Source organism: Carassius gibelio, chromosome A5 (assembly GCF_023724105.1).
Source record: "Carassius gibelio isolate Cgi1373 ecotype wild population from Czech Republic chromosome A5, carGib1.2-hapl.c, whole genome shotgun sequence".
NCBI lineage: Eukaryota > Metazoa > Chordata > Actinopteri > Cypriniformes > Cyprinidae > Carassius > Carassius gibelio.
The window spans coordinates 21,778,328-21,806,102 of NC_068375.1; the positions used below are offsets into that span (position 1 = coordinate 21,778,328).

Here is a 27,775-nt window from a genome sequence, read left to right on the forward strand (position 1 = left end):
AAATCTTCTAAGTGGCTGTGCGTGCAACCTGCCATCGTTAATCTTGCAGAGACGGCGAGCTTGAGCGGGGAGTTCTTTGTCGTGAGTGAGCAGGAGTAAGTATTCTGATTAATTATTTTGTATAGTATTTTAAAATGTAACGCAGTACGCCATATTAAGTTAATTGCCTGCGAGCTTCTCCTCCTGTCTGTACAGTAATGCGACAGAGAGTCAAGTGGTTATGACGCAATTGTTAGCCTATTTTTTACATAAACTGTTTATACGGGGCCATAATGTAACATAGAAGGTAATGGAGCCCTTTATACATTGTGATGTATCTTTAGAAATGAATAATGGACAAATGGAGTCTTTAAACGCCTCAGATGTAAAGTTATTCGCTGTCAAAGTGACGCCAAAATGAATGGGAGTCAATGGGAATGCTAACGCAAGTGAAGTTCTGCTAAAAGATGGCAGCCCCCACTCGACTTCAACTTCCGGTCAAGTTCCTTGCCGCCTGCACCAAACAGAGCGTCTGTGTGGGGGGGTGGGACAGGTCAGAGTTCAGTTTCTCTCAAGATGGTAGGCGGAGATTATTATGCAAAGTGCTCTTAGTGACGTACATAGAGATGGGCAAAAGATTTGAAATCTATAACGACTCCTTACTTTAGAAGCCAATAACTTTATAAATCGTGTACTTTTGGGTTTAATTACTTTGCACATTGTTTACACTGATGGACAGCTACATCATACACTGTAATACAGGTAATTTTTGATTTCCCTTCTGTGTGGCTCTTTAATGGGAAAATACAGCCAGCACATTTTATATATATATATATATATATATGTATGTATGTATGTATGTATGTATGTATAGTATAAAGCAATATACTCAGGTGAGATTAAAAAGAATACTGCCAAATATTCTGGGCTTGATATTAATGTTTTTTTAAAAACATCTCATATATTCAGCAATACAGTAATAACAGTAATAATGTAAAATATTATTTTTTATTATTGAAATATTACCATCTATTTGAATATCATTTAAAATGTAGTTTTTTTTCCTGTCTAAAGCTGGATTTTCAGCAGCCATTACTCCAGTCTTCAGTATTGCATGATTCAGAAATCATAAAAACAAAATACTTAAAAAATTTAATTCATACATTTTGGATTAGATTTGGTAAAAAAAGCAAAAAAGCAACAACAGTAGTTCCATGTGTATTGCAGGTCATTAAATTAATCAAAATAACATGCATTTTCCACTATAGATTATTCTGATAAGTGCTGATGATCTTTATGAGTTCAGTGACATGTAGCAAAATTTATTGCATGCAGTGCTCCATTTTCCCAGCATACCTGCGCAGTGCCAGGAACTTGCTGTCTGAGCTTCTGTTTCCAATCACAGGGCTTTGATGTGCACTTAACCTGCTGAGGGCATGAGCCTACAGGATGGACATTACTGGAAACCCCCAGAAAACCACTCCACACCAGACAGCTGCATGTGTGACTGCACATTTCAGTGTTTGGAGTTCATATCCTTGGTTTTTGACCATAAAAATTCCCAGCAAGCCATATCATGGTCTGATTAGATTTTTGTGTCATTAGAAAATAAGCTGTTTTGCATCCAATGAGGAACTAGTATTCGCAGGAACGTACTCATTTCAACCCACACAGGTCATATTTTGTTTTCCACTGAAGAAAGTAAGTGAGTAAATGATTACAGTATTCATTATTTTTGTGGTAAAATATCCTTTTAAGAACAAGACAAAAAGGATTTTGTTACTTCTGACATTAAAAACTGCATGCTTGCCTGTGATTCATTAGAAAATAATATTTATCACTCAAAAAATGAAGAAAAACGCTGAAGCAAGTCACAAGGCTCTGACAGAGTTGCACCATGTGAACTTTTATCATATTGTCTCTGCTGTGAATCATACATCTATCAAATGTGTTTAGCCCACTTCCTGTGCGTTTTAAATAAATTCTGTCAGTCCGGGCAAATGAGTCTAAACTATGGTGGCCGAGAGATCTCAATGCGCTGCAACTTCAGAAAACACATGCAAATAGAAAAAACACCAGCAAATTAAGAACCTTCATCAGTATGACAGATGTATGTTTGTATTGATTACCATTTGTATACACATGGTTGTACAAATACCACGGTTTAACAAAGGTAAGTGTTGTAAATCCATAGTTAACATAAGGAGCCTAACCATTTTTTAAATAAATGTATTTATTAATGAATTAAATTAAATAGTAAAACCATATGGCTCATTTTTGTAAGGGAAGTTGTAAAGTAAGCTAGCCAGCTTATATGTTTTCACAGTTACAATATGCTAATTTTGTATTTCGCCATAGGCTGTAGGTCAATAATAAGAAATGAAGAAAGAAGAAGAAGCAAAGAAGTATGATCAGGATGTTAAAATAAACAAAAATCTCACCTTTCATAGCAAACATTGTCATGTTTGTCACTTTGCAGTTCCCTTAAACATTTCTGTTTGTGCCTATTTGCAGCGTGTTTCTTTATTGTCTTGTGTTGTGAGCATGCAGTGCGTTTCTGTTTTTGCAACATGTTTCTTTATTTGCTTCCGTTGTGAGCATTTGCAGCGAGTGTGTTGTCCAACTGATTTAGATGTTTTCTTATTTTGCAGCTGTTTTTTCTATTTGCAGCCATTGAGCTCTCTTGGCCACCATACATTAATATAGACCCAGGAATAAGTATCTGTTCCATACCAGACCAAAAATATCTATAAAAAATACAGACGATTCAACTATAGACCTGTCCACTCTCAAGTCAATTAGAAACACAATACATTACCTGGGTTTGTTTATTTTATTTTATATGTTGTTTACACAAACATTAAAAAAAGGGTCTAACAATTTCAAAAAAACATGTATAATTTTTTTTTTAATTCCTCAGTACTCTGAAATAATGTTTACTTATTTTCAATTAAAAAAAAGGTTTTCTTTGACATTTCTAATTTTGTTTCTCTTCAGGTTTGCACATCTAACAGTATTGTAATAGTGGCTAAAAATACTCAAATAATAGAAAAACCAAGTGTTAAAAATTATATTTTCCAAATAATATTTATAATTATTTCATTTATCACAGTATAAATAGGTCTTCAAGCATTAAAATATTTTGCTGCCTATATTACAGGAAGAGGTCCCTCACAAGATTTCTGAACCTGGCAGAAAGGTCTGGAATGTGGGAGCAGTGGGCATTCTTCACTGCTGTGTTGTTTTTATAGCCCCACACAGGAAGCCCTCTCTAGCCGGGCTTCATTCATGTCTGAAAAATGCTGACTGCTTCCTCCTCTCTCTGGCTGCTGGCCAAGAGCCCCGATCTCACACACACACACACACACACACACACATTGATTTTAAAGTGTTGGCATAAATTCTAAACCCTGAATTCAGAAATTTAAAGTGTAAAAATGTCACCCTGATTCACCCTATTGCTTCCATCGACCTGTCAGAGAGCTGAATCTCTAGAAGAAACAAGAAACATTCATGTGTTTTCTCAAAGGCCTGTACGAAAATTGTGCAGACTCACTTACTGTAAATGTATAAGGATGTTTTCAACTGTAAAGTGATCCTCACCAACAATTGTGAAATTCTATCTTCAAATGTTACATTTCACATCCATACAGACTCAGTTTACTAAGGCCCTGTTTGAGTATTAGTTTAGATTGTCAAGAACTGAGTTCAGAACATGCTCCACTCAGTCTAAGATGATTCAAGAGACCTGGCTTCCCCTTTGTACTTTATGAATTGGTGTTAATGTCATGTGAATGTGTTCACTGATTGACCGAACACTGGAAACCAAACAGAATTTACTGGATTCAGTTACCCTTTTAACTGGCAAATTAGAGACTTGGGATTCATTAGTGTTTTTGTTAACAAAAACAAGAAAAAAAATGGGATTTCATTCATTGAAATTATATAGAAATGTAAGATGAAATACTTAAAAAATATAAACAAAATAAAAAAACAACTTTACAAATAAAATGATAAACTTGCATTAAAATGTCTTAATTCTGAACTCTATAAATACAATTATTTATAATATTATAAAAATAGCACTTAAATAACACTTCGTTCATGGGAAGTGAGAAAAACATATCGCAATAAAACACAGACTAATCTAATCTAAACTTCCCTTAAACACTCTTACTGGCATGATCCATCGCGCATGATATCAAATCTAATTAAGACTTCAGGGATCCAGAAGAGCGATTGCTCTGTTCTGAAAGGCTTTAAACTAATTATGTTTCCATCTCTTGGGTTTCTCCTTAACAAATCATACCTCAGGATGAGTCATGTAGCACCAGAGCCAATAAGTACGAACATGCCCAGCTCATTTTCTTACAGTAATCTGGACTCATTTATACAGCAATTAGCTCTACTACTATAGAAAAGGGAGTGAAAATCATTACAGATAATAGATAATGTGTTTCTACACAATGGGATTCATTAATAGGGATAGCCTTTTGTTCTTTTTGCCCAATCATGCAATATATAAAGAGATAATTTTACATAATTATAAAGCTATTGTACTGTCAAAACTTTTTCAACGGCATAATGAAGATAGTCCTCACGTTGATTTAGGTGTTGTTTTCTTTCATGCACGGACATTATACTGTCTGGACGTAATTAAATCACAGAATAAGCAGATAAGCCACTGTCAAGGCGACTTATCGGCCATTTTCTGATGCATATCAGTGTGAATCCTCCTAAAACCTATGTACTTACAGTGTGACGTCTGTATGGTCAGCACATCGCAGGCACTCACTGGATTGTCACCATTGCATTGTTTTTAATGCAAACCAGTTTCAACAATAGGAAGCAATATCAGACTCATGATGCTTTTGACAAAGAATGTATTTTATTATTATATTTATTGCATTATTTTATATTATAATGATTCTTTTTATTAATATTAATGGTATCTATTTCTTTTTTATTCTTGCTTTTAATCACAAAATCACTTTTTGAGCAAATGAGCTGTTCGTTAAATGAACTGAGCAGCAGCGTGCATCTGGTTTAAAAAGCCAATTTTAGCACCTAGTAAATACGAGGAATGAAGTATCAGCAATTCCATCCTCAGAGGCACCTCGCTGTTTTTAATCTCGGTGTGAGTTCTACTACCATCTAAAATGACATAAACTCTAGATTGGGTAAAGTAAAAATACAAGCCAATACACCAGTCTAAACAAAGAAATTGCATGTGAAATAAGCTCTATATATATTTATTTGATTTGATCACATTTGGCTAACCCAAGTAGAGCTGTCAGGAGTCAGGAAGGCTGGACTGCAGAACATGCTCCATTTATTGATAATAGAACTATTATCAGACAAATGGCTTGAAAATGAGGGAAAATATACAGTTTGGGAGCACAGAAATTTGTTCAGGTCCAATTTTTTCTGGGTTTCAGGCATGGTCGGTGAAGAGGACACTAACTTGTCTAGCGCTGACCATCCCGAAGACGTCCCATGACTGCTGATATGCTACTTCACCCTCATCCACCTGTAATGATTCAGGTCACACGAGTTACTAATACATAAAACATGATCAAAACAACAAATTCCACCAAAACTCTAAGAAAAAATAAAAGTTTTGAAGTAGTGTTGCTTTCGTCAATGAAAATTATGACTAAATATCGTCATCAACGAACCTTTATCACGTGATGGAAATTAAACGAGACGAGACGCAACGTAAATGCTGGTCATGTGACGATGTCTAGAATTAAATGTATAATGCACTATTGTTGATGAATAAAAACGAGACTAAATGTGGTTTACAAAATAAAAACAATGCTGAAATGTCTCTTCATTTTCGTTGACCAAAACGAGATGAAACAAAATATAACATTATTTTGTCTCGTTTATTCGCGATATTATCGTTATTTTGCAGTATTTCTGTTTCCTGTGTCTCACTTCAGGGGCTGCATCAGGTCACACTGCGCAGACACAAGCGACGTCACTTCCTGAAGCCCAATTCTCGGCATTATTTAGAAGATGACAACAAACAAAGTTAAGTCTGACGTAGAGAAAGGGACCAATGTGTGTACTTCTAACATGTTTGGTTGGTAAAATAAATGTTGTTTATTCAAATCAGCGCATCATCTTGAGTCTATAAGGTAACAATAATATAATGAGATTACCTTGTTTGAAACGGCTTTGGCTAAAATACAATTTTAGTTTTGTCTATACTACTATGTACTTAGAATTGCATTGCATTACTAAAAAGAGACTAAAATACTATTTTCACTGACTAAATATCATCAGTTTTCATAGACTAAAACTAGACGAAAATAGTCATGGATAATTCTGACTAAAATAAGATTAAACTGCTTTGACTTTTAGTTGACTGAAACTTGACTAAACTTTAAAAGAGTATGAACGTGACAAAAACTAAAATGACAGCTTCACACAAAGACTAGCCTAAAACTAAAATTAAAACAGGCCGCCAAAAACATCACTATTTTGAACGTGACAGTAAAAATATATTTCTTGATATGACACATTTAATTCTTATCATATCTCTCGTTCTACATATCATCATTGTGTCAATTCCTCTTTCGGCCGCTAACTAGGACATCTTTCAAACATGACAGGCTCTCAGATTATGCTCATAGTTAAAGGAAATGTATAATTCATTGCCCTGCACTCTGATATGCATGGCACTGACTTGGGAAAAAGAGGTTAGCAGCACTCACCATTTGTTGTGTGAAGGATGAAATATCAGTTGTGGTCTTGTCTGCCTTCAAATTGACCAATTTTCCCATTTTTGGGGGACTGATCACAGTAAAATATACAGTTCTGTTTGAGATGCTGGTGTCATCATTGGTTAAAGCCTGAAGAATGTTGTTTGAAATCAAGGACAAGGAGCCTAGATGAGAAAAACACACCATAAGAATAGCTCTGAAAGCTAACAAAAGAACACATTGGTGTGGTACAGACTATAATCAAAACCACACTGTCTGGTGTATAGTAGCTCATGTGCTTTGAACATGAATGTTTAGCTTTTTTGTGGTGAGGTTTGATAGAAGTGCATCTGAACCAGAAATCACAACCAAAAATACATTTGCAAGCTATATTTACTTCAAACATGTAAAGACGGTGAAAGATTGAGGCAAGGCAAGCATTTCAGGATCCAGATTCAGATCAGTTTTAGGTTCAAGCACATTGGAGTGACTGAACTCGAAAAACTACATGATATATGACCGGAAGGAATTTGCAAAAATAATCTACCGGTTCCTTTCAAGACCTTAACTGAAGGTCAGTTTCTATATAACATAGTTTTCTGTTGTGTCTAACCATTTGAAAGAGGCCCTGGCGACCCACTCAGCATAAACGCCACAAGAATAGCTTGACAGGATGTGGTGTTTTTATATTAAAATAAACTAGAAAGTAACACTTTACAGAAAGGGGAAATAAAGACTAAAGAACTCCATGAACAAATAAATTCGGTTCATTAAGAGTAAAGCCAACCCGATCTCACGGCAATTCGTACATTTTTCACAAGGTGGCTTCTTCGTACGAATTCACTGAATACACTTTAAATTTCTGAATTGTTGCCAAATCGTACGTATTTTACGATTTGCACAATTCGTATGAATTTGTACGAATGACCTACACCAAACCCCGCCCCTAAACCTAACCGTTACTGGGGTCGTATAAAATCGTACGAGTGAGGTCGTACAAATTCGTACGAATAAGCCACCTCGTAAAATACGTACGAATTGGTCGTGAGATAGCGTTGGTAAAGCACACTTTTGTGAAACATAACAGATAAAACTATTTCAGATGTTACCTTTAAGGACCGTTTTTCTATAGCCATTTATAAAATTGAAAGCCGATGTTGTTTTATCAGACAATGCCATTATTTCTAGCTCATGTGACATGTGAGAAAGTGTTTCTAAAATTAAGCGCATGACTATAGCCAAATGATTTAGGGACTTTTTACAGTGACTCGTTCAGTGTTCCAAGGCTATTTATAGCCGACAGTTAAAGTCATTTTGAGATTACATGGATCGGTTGCTCTACGATTAAGAAACCATGAAACACTGTGTTGATGCTCAGAGACTTGGGAGTCTTAACTGGCAATGAGCGGGTGGAGACAGAGTTGATGACTTTATATAGAGTGGAAAGGATGTGTCAATCTGGTGCTCTGACTTGGAATGCGGGGCAGCCAGATGCTGACCTCACTGCATAACATGACTTGTTATTTTACTCTTAGCTCCATAAAAAGAGATGGAGAGCCCAATATTTTCTCAAACTTAAGAAAACTGAGATTCCATACAAAATAAACACCTTTTTGACAGAGATCTAAAGCGCTGTTCCTCATCTAATATTTGATATCATTCCTTCCAGATAATCTGTGTGTGACAGAATATACCAGATCAGTGCTGAAGTTCACCCCATGTTAATCAGTGTTACCTTAAAAGACGTCCGGCCTTATCTAGACTAAGAACCAGGGCACAAGCTGTAATACTGAATATCTGCCTGGGAGCAAAGTTCGCACCATCATTACCTTGGAAGTTGAAGCCTCCTGCCACGGGCCTGAGAAGTAAAAGAGAACAAACATTTCCAAGAATTTAGCTTACAATGCACCGCATGTGATCTCACGATACGCACAGCTTACTTTACATAAAAAATGTCACAAAAGAATAAATGGAAGAGCTAAGATAATTAAATAAATGAAAAATAATGAAGACACAGTTGGTAAAGTCTAAGTCTCATTTAGAATATTTTGGTATAAATACAGTGTTACAAGGCTAAGACTCAATCTTTACTCCTTCAGTAAATAATCTTTTCAGAACTGAATCTATTGGATGATGTATACCACGTCCAAACTGCATGACAAACGAATTATTCCGTGCCACCATCACACGCAAGCCTATTTTCAGCTAAAAAGGACAAGCATAGGAGGAAGAGTGGTTACTCCTGACATCTAGTGGTTAAACATTACACAATATTGCACAGCTTTTGTGACAATGGTCTTGATAATGTGATGAATGTTTTTATAAATGATGAAGAAGGTTGTGTATGATATCTCACCACTATGTACGAAAAGCAGTTGCAGCTGGTCAATGTAAGCTTGAGTAAAGTTCATGATTGGCCTGTTGGGGGCAGTCTTTAGAGGCAGGTGACTGTTGCTGGGTTGGGTTGTGATGTACTCTAGCTGCTCATCTTCTGCCTTCAGATCCAGTCCACCCACACCCGGGTAGACAATCAAACAAACAAAGAGGCACAGAAAAGTGCTGGAAATGTTTGTAGTTTATTCAGACAGCTAAACCTGAATGGTAAAATTGATTTAAAAAAAAAAAAGGCTTAAACCTAGTCCCAGACTAAAATGTGCATTTGTTCTGTATTAACTTGCACTGACGAATCCTAAAACATGTTGGTACTATAGATTTGTCTCAAGATGCACACCAGTATTGTTTTTTCTAAGGCATGTTGAGGCACTGTCCTAATTGTACTTTCACCTAATCGAAGCCCTGTCTGTGAAACCAGGCCATCAAATCCGAAACCCCTGAATGACACGTTTCTGCTGAGAAACTCTTCAGTGTTGTACCTTTATTCAAACCAAGTCATGGTCCCCTGATTGAACTGAACTGAAACTGAACACGGTTTGAGGAAAACAAGCTTAATTCAACTCATTTGAATGCTGATCTCCTAATCAGATACAGAAGGACAGCACAAAACACACAGAGAAGATAAGGAGACATCCTGACTCTAGCTGATTACAAAATTTTGTGGGTTCAAAAATATATGCAAAGTTTGTATACAGTATATGTACACGTGTAATGTCTTTCAGCAGAAAAAACAACAACAATATTGTTATTTATGAGAGGGTGCAAAAATTATTCTTAATCGTGTCAAGTCTATAATAATAATTTATATTTTAGAAATGTCGGGACATATTTCACGGGGATATGGAATTTGTCTGTTGGTGTCAAGGCATATCCACACACAGAAAAATATAGGCCTAGCTCTCTCTGGGAGAATTGTAAAAAACTCTGACAGACTTTATGGATTATGGATCATTCAAACAGACAAACATTTTTAGTTGCCCATCTGCTCTGATAAGATATTCTGTATCAATGTGTAGACGAGTTCCTCAAACCTCAGCATTGAAGCACTGAAGCACAGCCAAAACAATGTTCTTTCACAAGATCCATGCAGTTCTGTTTTAACCATTTGAGGGCCAAACGTCACACAGTGTAGCTTTAAAAAAGAAAAGAAAAGAAACAAGCAGTTTGCAATTTCTTGTGGATATCTGAACTTCTAATTTCTCTAACCCCTGTCAAGCAACTGAATACAAAGCACTGAAATAAATAAATCGGACTTGAATTAAACATATAAATTTGTAATACAAATTAGCAAACATACATTTTAAAAGTTGTAGTGAGCTACCTTGTGGGCCTTGGACTATTTATGAAATCTTTGTGTTTGGGATCAACAATAAATAATTTACACGTCTACAACTAGTAGCTTGACCTTATGGGTCTCAGAAACAACTGTGTACTCGTCTCTATTTTTCTGTGACTGATAGAGACCAAAGGGAACGTCAGAATATATATATATATATATATATATATATATATATATATATATATATATATATATATATATATATATAAATACCAAACAAGGTAAAAAAGCACTTGAGTGATTGTATATGCCTTTTCAAAGTTCATTCTTTTAAAATAAAGAATGTTAAAAATTGGAAAACTTGATTTCTTTTGAAGTAGGTTGTGGGAATCCCACTGAAACGTGAATTCTCAATGCGGCCATGCAAAGGACCCTCTGAGATGTAGTACACAAAATTGAGGCCTGAGAAATTTGGGTTTGTTACTCTTATAATGTCCTCTGTGAGAGCTTTAGATCCCCCTTCCTTCAGAGTGATATTGGACAACTCAATGGGTATGAGGCATGGGATGATATCCACAGACATGATGATGTCATTGACCTCTGTTACACCATTGATGGCCTCTAGAGTGAATGAATCACTCTGGCCAAGTGCCACCTGTACATACTGAATGTTGCCAGCATTAACATCCTGCTGGGAAAAGGTCCCTAATGGGTCCTCTTGTGTTCCTTGGTACTGATCTTTACCCTCAATAAAACGGCGTAAATAACCATGAGATGGAACAACTTTGACAGTAAAGGTTATTTCTGAGGGTAAACAAGCCTCGTGATTAACCTTAAAAGACATATTTTATTTTTGCATCTTACATTTAGTGGTGGGGAGCAACTAACTAACAGCAGTGATGCTACAAACTTAAGTACATTTTCAGTGGATTTGTATACATAGCTTTTTCCAGCAACAAGCTACTTTTTCCCATCAAGCAGAGGTAAAATAGCTTCTTTGGTTTAATTGGGAATAGCACATTATCATTGTATTCTAGAATGCTACTCTGAATACAGCTTCTCTCATAGTGTCAGAAACTCTGATTCATTCAAGACAATCAGTTCTTCCTAAACAGTCCAATAATGCAGCACTGGAAAGTGTGCTTTTATCTAGTGAATCAGTTTGTTCAAAGAGTTCAGCAACTTGTTCAGATGGTTATTATGTTTAACTGCATCAAATTATGATAAGCTTGTACTTTAGTAAATTACAGTCTTTAGTAGTTTCTTATGTTGTTTATACCAACATAAGAGCTAAAAACAGAAACAAACCTTGAGTTATGCTCTCAATCTTGACTGCTTTTCCCTCTTCCACCAGCAAAGTTTTGTTATGAATGACACTTGGTGGCCTTTGATGGCTTTCCAGGTACACCTTCACATGGATTTTAACATCAAGCTGAAGATCCTTTGCATCCACCAGGAGTGTAAAAACATTATCCAGATTCTTACGGTTGTCATGATGATAAGACAAGTAGCCATTTCTCAGGTCATGCTGGGTGAATGACACGATTTTGCTGTCTTTTAAATACAGCTTGGATTGTGAATAATATTTCATTGTCTTTTCGGATGTCAAGGTTTGTTAGCATTAGTAAGTGTTTTGGCTTGCCCTTTCTGAACCAACAGGCCTGTGCTGTTTCCAATTTTTAAATAAGCATCCTGTGCGCTAATATCTAACAGAGAGGACACATAGGTTTGCCATCTGACACAAAAAGAACAAAATGCCCAGAATTCATCCAGCGGTGAATGAACAGCACTTGTTTCTGTTACAAGTTAAAGTCAAAATATTGTCAAAGTCTTTGGTAGAGTTGGACAAGTTGATTCACATTAGTTTGCCATGGTGTGGTGTCTTTGTGGCTGTGTAGTACATTTCTTTAGTGCTTTAGTGCTTAGAATTCATCCTTTGTAATGAGTTTACTCTCACCTTCAAGAAGTGACAGCCCATTGTTTGTCATGAAAATGCAGTTGGCATCTGCTTTAATATTGATTCTGAAAATGTGACTACCAGAATGTGCATGCTTTGAGAATATGTGGAAAACAAATGTATCACTCATGTCCTCGTATGATCTTTCCTTTAGTTGGTATTCGATTTTCAGATCTGTGATGTCCTTTAGACAAAATGTGTAATTTACATCCAGCTTGGCATTATTTACTTCAATTATTCCCTTTTTTGGTTAAGTCAACAATCTAAAACGAAGCTCATCCTCAGACAAATTTACTCCATGTACAGTACTATTGCATACAAATGTCACTTACAGTTCTCGAAATTTTGTTTGTCTACAGGTTTATTGTTTTTTTATTATGTAGTCTATCCAATTTACCTTTATGGGAAACACCAATTCTTCAGTAGCTTTGGAGGCCTTGGTTACTTTGCATTTGAAGTGGTCTGTGCTATTACTTGTTTGGATGGACTGGTAGGTACCCCAAACATTACTTTTCAATTACTCTTCATTACTCTTCCATTCGCCACTTGAGTGCATCCTCTGGAGCTCATCATATCTGGGTGGCTCAATTACATCGTAACGGATTTCAACTACCTGCTTTATTGCATTGGTCCAGAAGGCCAATTGGTTGGTGCTTAAAAGAAACAGCTCTCCTTGGATAACCTCCAGTCCCGTATTATTGGAGATTTTATACTCAAGTCCCGCAGCTATGATTCTAAGAACCACAGTGTTGCTTACCTTCTCTCATTCACTGACTCTCTACACAATCCTAGAGTTTCTCACACCCATGTGGACATAATATATCTTACCATCTACAACAGCTGAATGGGAAAAATAAGTTACTGCCATACCTGGATTGTCTTCGTTCTCCAAATACCGTGCATCAGCATTAAGGTTCCCTAACACATAGTAATCAAAGTCAGTGTAATTGCTGTCAATGTCTATGGCCTTCATAACATCAGTGGTCAGCCTCTTCTTGGAGTTTTCCAAAGGAGTAAACAGATTTCCCTCAGGTAGACTCAACTCAGGAGCATCACTGGTTGGTGTAACAGTGACATTAAACCGGTATAACTTGTGTCCCTTTAGATAGCCTGGCACTTCCTTTTTTAAGAAATATTTTTCTTATTTTGTGTAACGCAGATGTAAGAAAGTACAGGTTTGGAATAACACGAGGGTGAGCAACTGAAGTCAGTTTTGGGTTAACTTTCCCTTAATAGTTACATTTACACACACACACACACACACACGTACGTACGTACGTACAGATAGATAGATAGATAGATAGATAGATAGATAGATAGATAGATAGATAGATAGATAGATAGATAGATAGATAGATAGATAGATAGATATAGTTAGTATATAACATTATTTTTATACAAACACATACAGGATTTTTCTACACATTATGTATTTGAAAAGTAACAAAAAGAAATCACGAAGGCAAGGCAGAGTGAAAAGTTCACGGTGGATTTTTATGAAAGAATGATATTTTGATTAATATCATAATATAACACTGGATCACTAGTGTGGGGTAGGATGTTCCTCGTGTTTAAGATGAACAGGCTGGTAAATAAATATACGTGTGTTGATTGGCGGGAACGTGTGTTGATCAGCGGGAACATTCTCTTAAATGACAAGAGCTTAAACCAATGAGAACACATATCGCCACCAGCGCTGTGTTTGTTATGTTTTGAGGTAAATTGTACTATAAGAGAACGACCTTTAATACTAATACATTTTTAAATACACAAATAAAATTCCTTTTCCATGTCCTCATTTTTAGATAAATGTATTTTTTTTATATCTAAACGGCAGGTGTGCGTTTGAGTTGACATGCACATCATCCCGCCCATGTGAGCCAACGAGCCAATAAGAAACACCGTTAGGCTGACGTCTGCGCATGCTAGAAGAAGTAGTCAGGAAGTTCATCATGCAGTGAATGCATCCATCTGGGCTCACGCGATACTGGTATGTCATCTGCACAATACACTCTTTGCATCACTGATGTTCTGTTTTCAGTACAAAGCATTAGATCTCTTTGCGTAACTATCTTTTAGTATGTAGCTATATCCAAAATACAATCATTATGTAACAGATGCAATGTCGACTTTGTTTATTTGATGCTTGTCAAGCCTTACGAATCTTACGTTTTGGGGAAAATTTTAATGGGAAGGTCATTCTGTATACATCTAACAAGAGATACGTTGTTAGAGTCTTACGTCATGCTCATTGTTGCGGTTATCTTCGATATCAGTAACTCATTACATGCCTTTATATATATTTTGAACGTCATTAACGTTTCTGAATCAGAGGGAAGAGAGGCCAAACCTGTATCTTCCTGTAGGGGGCGCTGTCGAATATAAGTAGGCCTATACATGATATATATTGTACAGTACAGTCAGTTCTTCTGGGTATGTTTCAAAGTAGCTTACCGAAATATAAACTGATTCTATGCATATATGTTTGTATATATTATAATATCTGATCTCTTCCTACTCCAGGTATTAGAACAAAAACCAGCATAAAAACAATGTAAGTATCATGTTAAATAACATCAGCATACATCATAAATAGTGTCTGGGATTCGTTTTTTTTTTTATAGTTGAAGTTAATACTTTTATTCTGTATGGGTGCTTTCAAATTGATCAAAAGTGACAGTAGAGACTTTACATTGTTTATCTTTTTTGTAAAAAATAAATACAAAAATAATTAAGTAAATAAATAATAATAATGTAAAATATTTCGGTAACACTTTTGAATAAGGTTCCATTAGTTAATGTTAGTTAAGTACTTTAGTTAACATGAACTAAGCAAGAACAAGCCTTCTACAGCATTTATTAATCTTAGTTAATGATAATTTCAACATTTACTAATGCATTATTCAAAAAAAAAAAGTTTATTAGATCATGAACTGTGAATTAGCATGAACTAACAATAAATAACTGAAATGTCTTTAACTAACATTAACAAAGATTAATAAATACAGTAATAAATGTATTGTTCATTGTTTGTTCATTACATTAACTAATGGAACCTTATTCTAAAGTGTTATCAACATTTCTGTTTCAATAAATGCTGTTAATTTCTTTTTATTCTTCAAAGAATCCTTTAATTTTGCGGTTTCCACAAAAAAATGAATCCTAATGATTTGTTTAGCATCATGGGACAGCGGCTACATTTACATGCAACCAAATAATCCGTTTGTAATTGGATTGACGGCTCAATTGGACTGAAAAACGTTCATATAAACACCTTAATTGATCTGATTGAGCTCGATCAGTATGAAATTTCGATTGGATTGAAGGGGGTGGTTTATTCCTCTTCTAATATGATTGACTGTGCATGTAAACACTTGATCGGATTGAACCACGAAACTGAAAAGACTGTGCATGTGCAATGACGCAGAAATAACATAATGACGCACAGCGTTTTATATGTATATTTATCCGTAAATGGGTAAATATTCAAACAAATTAAGAAATCGTGTAAGAGAGTGGTTATTATGTGCAAACAGTGAGAAACTCTATATTATCTAGGTCACTTTTCACTTTCACTATTTTAGCAGTGTGCACGTCAAAAAATCTATTCTGATTTGTAGCTTGTGACACATAAACCCGCACATCAATTTTGGTTGCTGAAAATCCAGCTTTGACATCACAGGAATAAATAAAAATTTTAAATAACAGAAAACAGTTGTTAAAATTAAAATTTAATTAAATATTAATTATTATTATTAATTATTTAATAATTGTAATAATATTTGCCAATAATACTGTGTTTAGGTGGCATAAAAAGTAAATGTCATTCACCATAGAAGACAAAGTAAATAGCTTGTGTAAATGTGAATAATACAGTACATATAATTAATGTCCATTAAACTGTAATATTACACTCTACTGTAATACAAATCATGTTTTGCGGCATCCCCAGATTGTTTTTTCCCCCCCTTTTTTCCTGTTTCAGGATCGCGTTGAAGTGCTATCTCTCTCTTCCAGTGGTGGCAGGGGCGTTATTAGTGGGCCTCCCTTACAGTGTCTCTCTTGTTGCCCAGTGGCTCTATGGCTGGCCCAATAAACCAGGGTACCAAAAATATATAGAGGCTCTCAAACCAAGGTGACATAGCATTAACAGTTTTGATGTGACTCTACTTTTATTGTTGACTTTTTAATGATGCAGAAGTTTCTTGCACTCCCTGCAGGCGCATATACTGCCTTACAAGAGCCGTGCTAGAGATGCTGAAATATCTGCAGTATGGCAAACTGTACTTTCAGTGGAAACTGTGGTACAGCAATGACAGAAATAACAAACACTATGTGAAAGTTAGTTCTATTTTTATATTCCTGTTAATGTGGTTTATTTAGCTTCAGGGTGCTTTGCAGTACAGAGATAGTGTTTTAAGAAACAGCTACTGTTAAATACAGTAGTAATTTATTTTTATTACCACAAAGTATTGAAGTATTAAAATGAAAAAGCACTTGTCTATTTTTATTATACTACAGTATTTGATTGTGCTTCTATTCTTTCCTAGGGCATAACCTTTGGTCGGCGAGGGAACAAACTAGATTTATACTATTCACCAAACATGGGCCATTCTGATGCTGCTCCTGTACCAGTGGTTGTGTTTGTGTACGGAGGTGCCTGGGGATCAGGAGACCGCTCCATTTACTGTCTGTTAGCCTTACAAATGGCTAAAGAGCTTAACGCCTCTGTGATTTGTCCAGATTATTCCATATATCCAAAGGTAAGTTACCGGTATATAATGTATTCAATATTGAATATTGAATTTTTTTTTTAGTAACTGTTGGTTGTGTTTTCAGGGAAACGTTTTAAATATGATTCAAGACATTACTGACAGTTTGCTGTGGGTGAGAGAAAAGGGACAGACATTCAATCTTGATCAAGTGAGTTTCCAGTCCTCCATGAAGTTAAAGGTGCTGTATGCAGGATTCACACCGAGTGGTTGAACTAGGTATTGCAGTCCAAATTCAAAATATCGGAGAGGGTTTTTTCACCTGGACCCTCCTCCTTCTCAGACTTGACTCACAAGCAGGTTGCCAGATTGACGACACCAACAAGAATGAGCACACTTGGAAATGAATGAAATTAAATACGCTGTGTTTTCCACCAACTGGCAACCTTGGGTTCTGAAATATAATTGGGTAAACTGGCAGTGGGCGGGTTTCACAAACCAAAACAAAGACTGACATTCAGGCCCAGAACGCACATTTTCAAAGGAAAATAACTGATTGATTTTAGCATTATTTCTCAGATAAACAAGTACGTTAACTTGTATTTTAAATATCTGCAAACATGTTAGGCATTTTTATGTTTAGGAGTACAGTCAAAAACTTACATACAGCACCTTTAAAACTGTAAGGTGTTAATATTGTATTGCAAATGACACAGTTTGAGTTGACTAAATCCTGTGGAATCATCAGTGAAGTTCTCGGAGCTCCTCACTGCCCTTTCTATCAGGATGTCTCTCTATCTAATTCCTAAAATGAACCACTCCAGATAGGCACTTTTACCACACTGTTTATGGCTGTATTAAACAGGAGTACAGTCAATTTCAAGGTTATGATAATTAATATTTTTCATCCAATTCAGTACTGAGATCATTTTCCAGTATGACAGACAGTGATTATATGTTCTTTATGATTTAACTGTAAGTTTACATTTAAGTTCTAATGATTTGTTTTCTTCTGGAATGTTATGTTTATTTTAATTTAATATTTAGCACTTTAATATTTCAAAGTGCTTGTGCTATGCACTTCCATTCAAATGTCTGGGGTAAGAATTTTTCTTCAATTCAGCAAGAATGCATTAAATTGATGAAATATGACACCGTATTGTTACAAAAATGTTACTTTTTCAGCAGCATCTATGTTCAACTGACAATAATAAGAAACGATTAATGAGCACCAAATCAACATATTAGAATGATAGCATGTTTTTGTGAGCATTACGAGCGTGAGAGACTCTCAAATACATTTAAAAAATCTTACTGACCCCAAACTTTTAAACGGTATTGTATATTTTTCATATTTTATGTTGTAAGTGATAAAACCGTTTCATCTAGGCTACACTTTTTTTTTTATGCAGGACAATGTAATATTAATTGGTCATTCAGCAGGGGCTCATCTGTGTGCCCTTACCACACTGTTTCTGGTGAACAATGCAGAAGAACTGCTCCTTGAGACCAACGAACAGAGAGATCTCGTATCTGCCATTAAAGGAATCATAGGTAAATCAATGCACCATATTTATTATGTTTCCTGTATTATGATCGTTTATAATTTACCATAGCAGTTGCCCTGTTGATGTAGTTGATTAGTAACTTGATTTTCATTCATGTTGTGAATTTGTTTGTTTTTGTAACAGGTTTGAGTGGCGTTTACAGTATAATGGATCATTATAAGCATGAGAAAATGAGGGCTGTTGAATATGTGTCAACTATGCACAAAGCTATGGATGGTGTGGAGAACTTTGATTATTATTCGCCGACATCATTACTCAAGAAATTGAATGAGGATCAGTTGACAAGGTATCGATGTTGTTGTTGTTTCTACCAACACACTGTCGATGTCCAACAGCTGAAGCAGCAATACGTTCATTTGTATTATTTCTTTCATTATAGTAAATTGTTTAAATAAGATGTTATTTTTATATAATGTGTCATCGTTGTCATCTGTTTGTGATTGTAGTGCTATTACAGGACAACGTATAAATGCAGTTTACCAAGTACAACAGTCACTAGAGTACAGAGAGATGCAGAATACAGTGTGGCTGTTGAAAGAAGCTCGTTTTGAGCCACTGTGAAGCTATTAATTATCTCATTGTAGAATCACCAGTTAACACTTTATCTTTTGCTATGATTTCCATGCAGAGTTCCTCCAGTGGTCTTGCTCCATGGAACCAATGACATCATAGTTCCTGTGGAATCATCAGTGAAGTTCTCGGAGCTCCTCACTGCCCTTTCTATCAGGATGTCCCTCTATCTGATTCCTAAAATGAACCACACTGAGATGGTCACTGACCTCATGGCTCCAGACAGGCACTTTTACCACACTGTCTATGGCTGTATTAAACAGGAGTACAGTAAATTTCAAGGTTATGTTGATTAATATTTTTCATCCAATTCAGTATTGATATCATTTTTTCAGTATGACAGACAGTGATTATATGTTCTTTATGATTTTACTGTAAGTTTACATTTACGTTCTAACGATTTGTTTCTTCTGAAATTTTTCATTTTCATTAAAAAATGTGTTCAGTAACCCGTTATACAAGATGGCAAGATGAAAGAAAACATAATCTCTGTGCTTGTTATCTGTTAATACGTTCTGTTAATGTTCAGTGAAATGTAAAAAAAGAAGCGATAGTTCCAGTTAAGACAAATATACAGCATATTTTCGTGTTTGAAATGAAATATGAATGGAGAAATTCTTACTTGGAATTTTTATAACGTGTGTAAATTGTTCCATAATATATTTATTTAAACCATACACGTTTCTTTTTGTGTCCTAATTACAGAATTAGTCACTTCGCGATTTATTTTCTTTTGTTTGTTACATATTCACATCCCCTACCATATATTGCATTAAATAACATAAGCGTCAGCTGTGCATGCTATAGAACTATTATTGATTTATGTTTGCTTTTGTCATTATTAGAATGGAATGTTAACACCAAGAACACAAAAATGTAAATATTCGGGGGTTGACATTGAACCATTGAATATTTCAACACATAAGTAAACTGGTTCTTTATGTTGGGGGAATATACTTTTCTAAAGATTTTATTTTAGGAATATAATTCAGTAAAAATGGGGGGGGGGGGGGTAGCACACAAAGCACATGATCTATTATTAAGAAACGTAATATATACATGCATAATAAATCGATACATTTATATTTTCATTGGACTGAAACTGTAACTAACGTCAACATCAGCATCATGTAAAATCTGCATTCCTTTCTTCCTTTACATTAAATACACTACAAATATTGCCAGATTGACTTTCGATTGTTATTACCGGTACCTTGCTGACCAAATGAAACGTGCAGCCGCATGGTAATGACCAGCAGGTGTCGCTGTTTCCCGTGTAATCGAAGTCCTACAGCGAGCCCTGAGAGGCAGCGTCTCCCACACCGCTGAGATGAAGTAGAGCTGGAGCTGGGACGAGCTCGAGCCTGTGTTGTTTGGGATGTCGAGGATTAAATATGGCCACTAGCTAGCTGATCTAACAGAACCAGTATCCGCTTCTCAGAGCTCTGGCATCACCCGTGGAAAATGGCTGGGAAGAGCGCAGGAAGATCTCTTTAGAGCGGCTCCCGGTGAAGCTTGAAGACATCGGCTGCTCTGGTGAGTTCGCGTGGATTTGCGGATACACTGGAGACATGCAAAACACATACACACTGGCGCTAGCTTCCTTCCTTCAGAATGCAGCTTTCCCTTTCCCCGTTTTTACGTCTCCCTAGAAATGTCAATATGTTATTCGGTTCATATAACTGATATTCTAAGCAGTCCAGCAGTGAAAAGGAAGCGCTCAGCTCGGTTGTGTAGCCGGGGCTAGCTGTGGCGAGGACTCCGCTAGCCTGTTAGCTGCAGGCGAATGAGCATTGATGGGAAGACAATTCACAAACACGATCCTTTATTATCACAGACCTCGAGTTAATCATATGCGGGACTATTGTTACTTATATTGACGTTATTTAGGCGATGTCTGGTGTACTGTAATTGTCTTTGTAAACTCGCACTGTCACTGAAGATATTATCTAATCCACGACTGTTATTTATCAGACCACGAATTTATTTGTGGTTCCTGTCAGTTGACAAACATGGTAATATAATATAATATTATAATTCTGAGTAGTCTGTTTTGTGTTGCTGTTCTCTTCGCTCGTGTTATTATAATTTTTTCCCCTAATCTTATTTTACATGGTCAGTACTTCTTTTTTTGTCGCTTTATTCACATACATAGGTTGTATGTTTTATAAATTGTTTATATTGTGTATAATGTAGAGGTTTCTTACCTTACTGTGTTTATTAAATGCGATACACTCCGTGTTGACCGTCTGACTGCTAATGTACACACATTTCTCACACTGCATCAGTTGTTTTTCTTTTTACATTTCTGTTTATCTCTTATTTCTTTGAAGTGCTATTGTAATCGATAGGATATTAATGAACTTGTGAATATTATTTCTTTCTGTTTATCTGTCTATTTACGTATCTGTGACTCTCTAGACACTCAGTGAGTAACACTTGACATGGCCTTTCATTAAGGCTGAAAGTAATCCCAGTAATAAAGTTGTGACCTCAAGGCGGTGGTGATTGATTTGGGACACAGTGTGATGGTGAAGTGCTGGGCAGCTGCGTCAGGTGAAAGGTCATGGACTCACGAACAGCTGTGTGTGGCCTCCACACCTCCAGGTGTTTTGGTGAAGGTATGCAGAGATGTGAATAAGTTTAGACAGGGGCTGTGGTTGTGGTTTTATTGTATAAACAACCCCCACCCGTTTGTATTGTGCAAGTCATGGAGCCTGTGCTTTTATCCCAGAGCCGTCATAATATTGGTTCGCTGCCAATAAGTAACACAAATGTATCTGTTTAGAGGCTACAACCCTGTTTTTCATTTTATCTTTCCTATTAAACCTTGTTTGACCTCTATTTGTTGTAGGTCAAGCTCTTTTACAAACCTGTTTTTTTTTCTCCCCCTTTTATGTATGTGTTACAGTTCAGTTCATGTGTTCGTTACGTTTCAGATTTAGCCTAGATCATTTAGGAAGTATGGCTGTAATGTAAAAAAAATATGTGTCTGCTGAAGTCTGTGTGTGAAATTATGGGTGTACGTTGCTTGATAAATGTCTCGTGCAGTGGACTTCACTGGGTATTTGACCATCTTGAGTGAGATTAGCATGCAGTTAGCATTAATTTTCGGTTTGCTTCAAGTGTACAGTGATATATCACTTTATAGGAACTGGAGAGGGACATTTACTCTCCACATACGCAGTGCTACAGGAATTTTGGCTAAAATTGAAAAGGAGTTGATGCTATGGATTTTTTTTTTCGACCTAATTAACCTCGGGTGCAGGTTCTGTGCAGTTGTGTTCAAGTATAAAACATATTTCGTACAACAATTAAAATGCAGTTAATATGATCATGGGTCTCAAAACCAAAACAAAAAAATAATCTAGCCTAGATAAATTTGAAAAAGCATATTTTCCGCTACATTTTGGCCTTTTTTTAACCAAACTGAGACAGTGTTTTTGTAAAAAAAAATAAAAAAAAAAAATTTGAAAACTGGTTTCATGTTGTTGTCTGTACTCTGAAAATGGAGGCATTTGAAAAAGATGACACATCTTTAGTCATGTGATGTAAAGGCATATTGCTGTTCGCTTGAAGAGTACTATCAAAGAGGAATGTTACTTTTTGTACAACCTTCCTAAGATGATGGCATATACTCTCATAATTGCTTTCCTGAAGCAAAAGAGGATGTCATTTGCATTGTAGGCCATACATGGAATATTATATGAATGTTTTAGGGCTGCCTGCAACAACTAGTCGATAGAATCGATTATTATCGATAATGAAAATAATCGACAACGATTCTCATTATCGATTAGTCGAGTCTGCCCAAAGTACACACACAACTGCAGCCGGTCGCATCAAATTATAGCACTGAATAGCGCATTTCTATGGACAAGATGCATCTTCAAAATTGATGGAAACAGAATGAGCTCCTGCAGGAAAAGTATGTAATCCAAGCTGGCCAAAACATGATAAATCTTTATTTTAAAAACTTCACGCTGATGCATAAGCGTAATGGCTTACCTTTCAGGCACTTTTACAGATGCGTGTGTGCATCCTCGGCTCAAAAACTTTTAGTTAACGCTCATATTCTTATCTGTAAATGTCACAACTTCACGCAAACCTTCCCATTTTTGCATAAAGGCCTGCCCTGACAGTCTGCGTTAAGTTGAAATCTTTACTGAAAGAGCGCCGGCGCAGCGAGCGTGCACGTCAAACAGATTGAACATAGAGAGCTGAGGGAGACCGTATTCAGAGCAAAAACATTGTGCTGAAATATCTGTTGTTTAGCATTTATGTTTAGGTTTAAAAGTCAACATGCAGCGTGAGTAAGAACTGTGAAAGGACAGCAGCGTGTAATTGTCTGAATATAAATATCAGACGCTTTTACAGGATGAAGAAATGACAGTAAGAGGAGACTGACTGTGATCAAAGTGCACGCAACGCGTGTTCCTGCAGAGCATTACTGTGATTTTTTTTGTTTGTTTTTATTTTCTTTATTGTTTTCATTTCTGATCTAGAGATTTAAACTTTATTGACTATGTAGCCTACAGTGATTACGAAATTTATAAAAAAAAAAAAATAAAAAAAAAATGATGTAAGGTTTTTAACCAGTGTTGTAAGGTTTGTGCCACTGCTGCTCTTTACTAACAGTATTGGTTATTATTACCAAAATCATTTTTTTAGCTTTCTGTATTGGATAGACCTCCAAATTTAATATGTGTAGGCTTTTTAGTAACAGTAGTAAGCTATTTTTAATGCTTTAATATAATTATTGCTGTTATCTGTGAAAGGCAGAAAAAATTGTCAAGTGCTCTATAGTGTTTTTTTATTCAGACACCTAATTACCATAGTCAAAAAAGTACATAACCAATGCCAGCAAGCATGTGTGAGCTGTTATCAAAGGCAATGGAGGCCATTTTTGTTATTATGTGAATAAATACTATTAAGTTGTTTCTATTTGTTATTTGTTCATAATCGCCCAACTAATCGATTATCAAAATAATAATGATTAGTTGCAGCCCTAGAATGTTTTGATTTTGTTAATGTGGACGTGGCCTTATTTTCATACAGGTGCATCTAAAAAAAAATTGAATATCATGGAAAAGTTCTTTATTTTTTGTAATTTAATAAAAAAAGCAAACTTTCATATATTCTAGATTCATTGCACACAAACCGAAATATTTCAAGAGTTTAATTTTTTTTTATTTTGATGGTTATGACTTGCAGCTTAGTAAAATTAAAAATCCGGTATCTCAAAAAAATGAGAATTTTGTGAATCGTCATTTTACACAGACTACAAGTTATTAGTGTTGCCCAAATGATCGCATTATATGCAAGGAATGTAGCTTCAGTATTTGCGCTCATGATTCAGTTCTAGTAAAAACAAGTCACTGGTCAAGCATCGACTGTGATTCTGGTTTTGATCTTTATTTCTTCAATCTGTTACTCCGTCATGTTTTTTCTCTGTTTGTGGCAGTGTTGTGGTTTGATTTTAGCTTTTTGAATGTGTGACTGGAATCTTCAGTGGTGTCTCATGTTTGTACATGTTTCGAGTGGTTCGAGTTATTTTGTCAGCGTTCTTTCAGTCTTCAGACAGTTTGCATATCTTCTGAATCAGATGACTGACTTCCCCTTTTCAAGATATCCAGAGCTCTCTCTTATGTAGACTAGAGAGTCATTACTCCGATCTGTTGCTCGATTTCTGTTTTTGTTTTTGTTTTTACAGTATGATCATTTCCTAACCATTTCATAATCTACTCTTTAAATGTTATGGCTGGATCCCCCTATACTGCTGATTTGGTATCTCCTGGTATGACACTGGTCACCCCCCCGTGATGAAGCCATGTGACCGAGCTGGTGACAGGGAGGATCAGCTCGGTGCCAGTCCCTGCAGGCTGCTTGCCGCTCTGGTCACAGGTCTCCTGGCAGTGCCAGCGAAGGGCGTAAATCGGCGCTCGCTCCCACACCGTCCCATGATGCTCTGCCTTCTCTCTTTATCCTAGTCGGCACAGCACAGATTAACAGTTATTTTCTCTGCAATCTTTGGATCGAAGCTGCGTCGGTATCAGCGAGGGATGCTTGCAGAGCACAGGGAGAACAGCAGGTATGGAAAAAACATGTTTGATCAGCGTGTCTCCATAGTGACAAGTCGTTTGTTTACGGTTTGGAGCCGTGTGTCACGGATTGATTTGCTGCAGTGATGGTCTTGAAATGGCTTCTTACTTTCTGCTGAGGATCCTGGCAACACTTCCCTTCGAGAATCACACATCTTTTGGATTCCACGTGAGATTCTAGTATGCGCCGTCATAGTTTTTCTGTAATTAAAGGCTGTGGAAGATCAAACAGATGAGTAGGCAAATGACAGATGGTGAAATGATGCTGCCGTTCTTCCCGGAGGAACGATGATGTGAAGCAACAAGAGGTTGCTGTGAGTATCAGATGGAAGAAAGGGTTCGATCTCTTTTTTTATTGAAGTAATTAACATCTTGTGGGTGTCAATGATTTCTTCACTGCTTCATCCTGGCACACATCCTCTCTGGGAAGAAGACACCTGGTCTCTGGCTGCTTGTTGCCAATCAGGTCAGGACATGTTTGAAACCAAGGGCTCGTTCAACACTGTGATTTACACAGAAAGGGCTCTTGATTTCAAGACAAAGATGTGGATCTGAGTCAACCAGTCACGTTGGTTAATATTTTGACGAGTGTTGCAGGATGTTCTTCTCGTGTGGTGCAAGCGCTGCATGGTATAACCTCTGTGTGCACTTTTTCTTATTGATTCTTGAGGTTTAGTGAAAGTGCTTGACTTGTTTTGTGTAAGTATAATAAACTAAATATTTGAGGGTATATGCACTTTCTTGTAGGCCGCATTAGTTCACTTATATGTAAATCTGGTGGTTAGTTGTTAATGGTAAATCTGTTATGAAATATGGATTATTACTATCTGTAATAGTACACTTAAAAAAAAAAACGGTGGTGGTGTTGATGACGATGAAGGAAACTTTAAAAGTTTCTGTTCATCAAATAATCTTTTACCACACTTTTCATTGATTCGAGAATATCGTTGCGGAAATAAGAAATATTCCTTGAGCAGCAAATCAACATAATTATTAAAATGATTTCTAGAATAATGACAGAAATAATTAACATTTTTAAAATATACTAAATTAATTTGAGTTGTAATAATATTTCATTGTTTTTACTGTATTTTGCTCAGCTAAATGCTGCCTAGGTGAGCAAGAGAGACGTTCAGATACGTTACAGTCTTGTCTATAATCACGTAAATTAGACATTTGGACTAGCTTTTTGTAAACGGGCTTGTGCGATTTGTTCTTTGCTTCGTTTCTGTTGTTTATTTAGTTACATCATAGAATGGCTACTCATAAATAGAATTAATCAGTTTATTGTTGTTGTGTAAACATTAATTTATTGGTGAATTACATTTTAAAGTTGTTACTGCTGGCACATTTGAAAGGGATAAAAAGAGTAAGAAAAGCAAGTGGCCGTTGACTGAATATGGTAGGAAGGAGGTTTCTGTGTGCTCAGGATTCCAGTAAGCGGTTTCGTATCGAGACACACTCACTTGTTGTTGACTCGTAGACTGTAGACAGTGGGAAATGTTCACTCTCGCTTCAGCATTCCCATCACCCATAGCAGTGACCGAGACGTGAGGGTTTTGTGTTTATTCCCAAGAGTCTTTGAAAGGCTTTTGAGAAGGCTGAAACTGTGCTTTCATCGTCTTCTTCTCCGAACAGTCCTCTGGAGCCTACTTTGCTTTCTCAGACAGTCATTGGAGCTGGCAGCCCTCTAAGAAATGCTATGAAAGACTTAAAGTGTAAAAGGCTTGGTCACATTTTACTGAAGATTTCATGTCCCAGCAACATTACTCCCCAACGATTTACACCAAGTCAGTTTCTGTGTGTCCCAAAGCAGGATTATTCATTTAGCAAGGACAAATAGACTAAGATTAAAGGTTTTATTATTATTTTATTTTTTTTCCATGTTTGGAACACCTGTTAAACTGATTAGAATTGGAGTTACAGCCACTGTCTGAACACGAAGGCATTTTTCGATTATTTCAATTTAAACATTAGTGGTTCTCGCAAGCTATTTCTTTGTTTGGGAAAATTCTGAAATTTATTTATATTATTTTTACTTTCTACAGTATTTTCTTCTGAAGTGGGTAACAAAATAATTCTCAATTTGAATAAAAAAAAATTCTCTCTCTTTTTTTATATTCTGCATATTTTCTTTAATATTTGTTGTTACATACAAGACGGGAAAATAAAATACAAAAAAAAAAAAAATACATTCAATTCTCAACCTCTGATGCCATTGATAAACTCTGGTATTAACCATTTTATGCACAAAAAAGTTTTAGAATTTGGCACAGATTGCTTAGTTACACACAAAATGATGTAGTGATTTGATAAAAGAGAACGATCTTTCCATGCAAGCTATTGCAGTATGTTATTACCGGTAGTAATGTGTTTATGGCTGTGGCTATTACCATGCTTAGGTTATAATATCACTGATTTAAATTTTGGTTAAGATTTTTCCCGCTTAGGGCTGTGCAAAAAATCGAATGCGATTTTCATGCACATCTCATCAGTAAAGACGCT

General features: G+C 36.1%; 2 protein-coding genes and 1 pseudogene across 5 annotated transcripts in view; 2 read left to right on the top strand and 1 right to left on the bottom strand.

The window, feature by feature from the left end:
* Positions 1-10,684: 10,684 nt before the first annotated feature.
* LOC128014968 (chondroitin sulfate proteoglycan 4-like) lies at positions 10,685-14,318 on the bottom strand (annotated as a pseudogene).
* si:dkey-193c22.1 (uncharacterized protein LOC567837 homolog) lies at positions 14,216-19,846 on the top strand. Its single transcript, XM_052592474.1, has 9 exons — positions 14,216-14,309; positions 14,843-14,873; positions 16,305-16,454; positions 16,540-16,660; positions 16,870-17,082; positions 17,159-17,242; positions 18,444-18,585; positions 18,723-18,885; positions 19,228-19,846. Coding segments are annotated over exons 2-9 (1,113 nt in total). The 5' UTR covers positions 14,216-14,309; positions 14,843-14,871; the 3' UTR covers positions 19,466-19,846.
* Positions 19,847-20,479: 633 nt separating this feature from the next.
* LOC128002771 (WD repeat and FYVE domain-containing protein 3) overlaps positions 20,480-27,775 on the top strand; it is a 69,814-nt gene continuing 62,518 nt past the window's right edge. For 3 of the 4 annotated variants that reach the window (XM_052592470.1, XM_052592471.1, XM_052592473.1), the window contains exon 1: positions 25,085-25,260. In XM_052592470.1, coding sequence (XP_052448430.1) covers positions 25,232-25,260 — 29 coding nt within the window. In that variant the 5' untranslated portion in view covers positions 25,085-25,231. Of the gene's footprint in view, positions 20,706-25,084; positions 25,261-27,775 lie in introns of those variants that run through there. The other variant, XM_052592472.1, reaches the window with a different exon arrangement.

Excerpts from the sequence above, each read along its gene's own strand:
- si:dkey-193c22.1 (XM_052592474.1), top strand. Across the intron at positions 16,455-16,539 it reads ATAGAGGCTCTCAAACCAAG|GCGCATATACTGCCTTACAA; the intron begins GTGACATAGCAT and ends CACTCCCTGCAG. Across the intron at positions 17,083-17,158 it reads ATTATTCCATATATCCAAAG|GGAAACGTTTTAAATATGAT; the intron begins GTAAGTTACCGG and ends TTGTGTTTTCAG.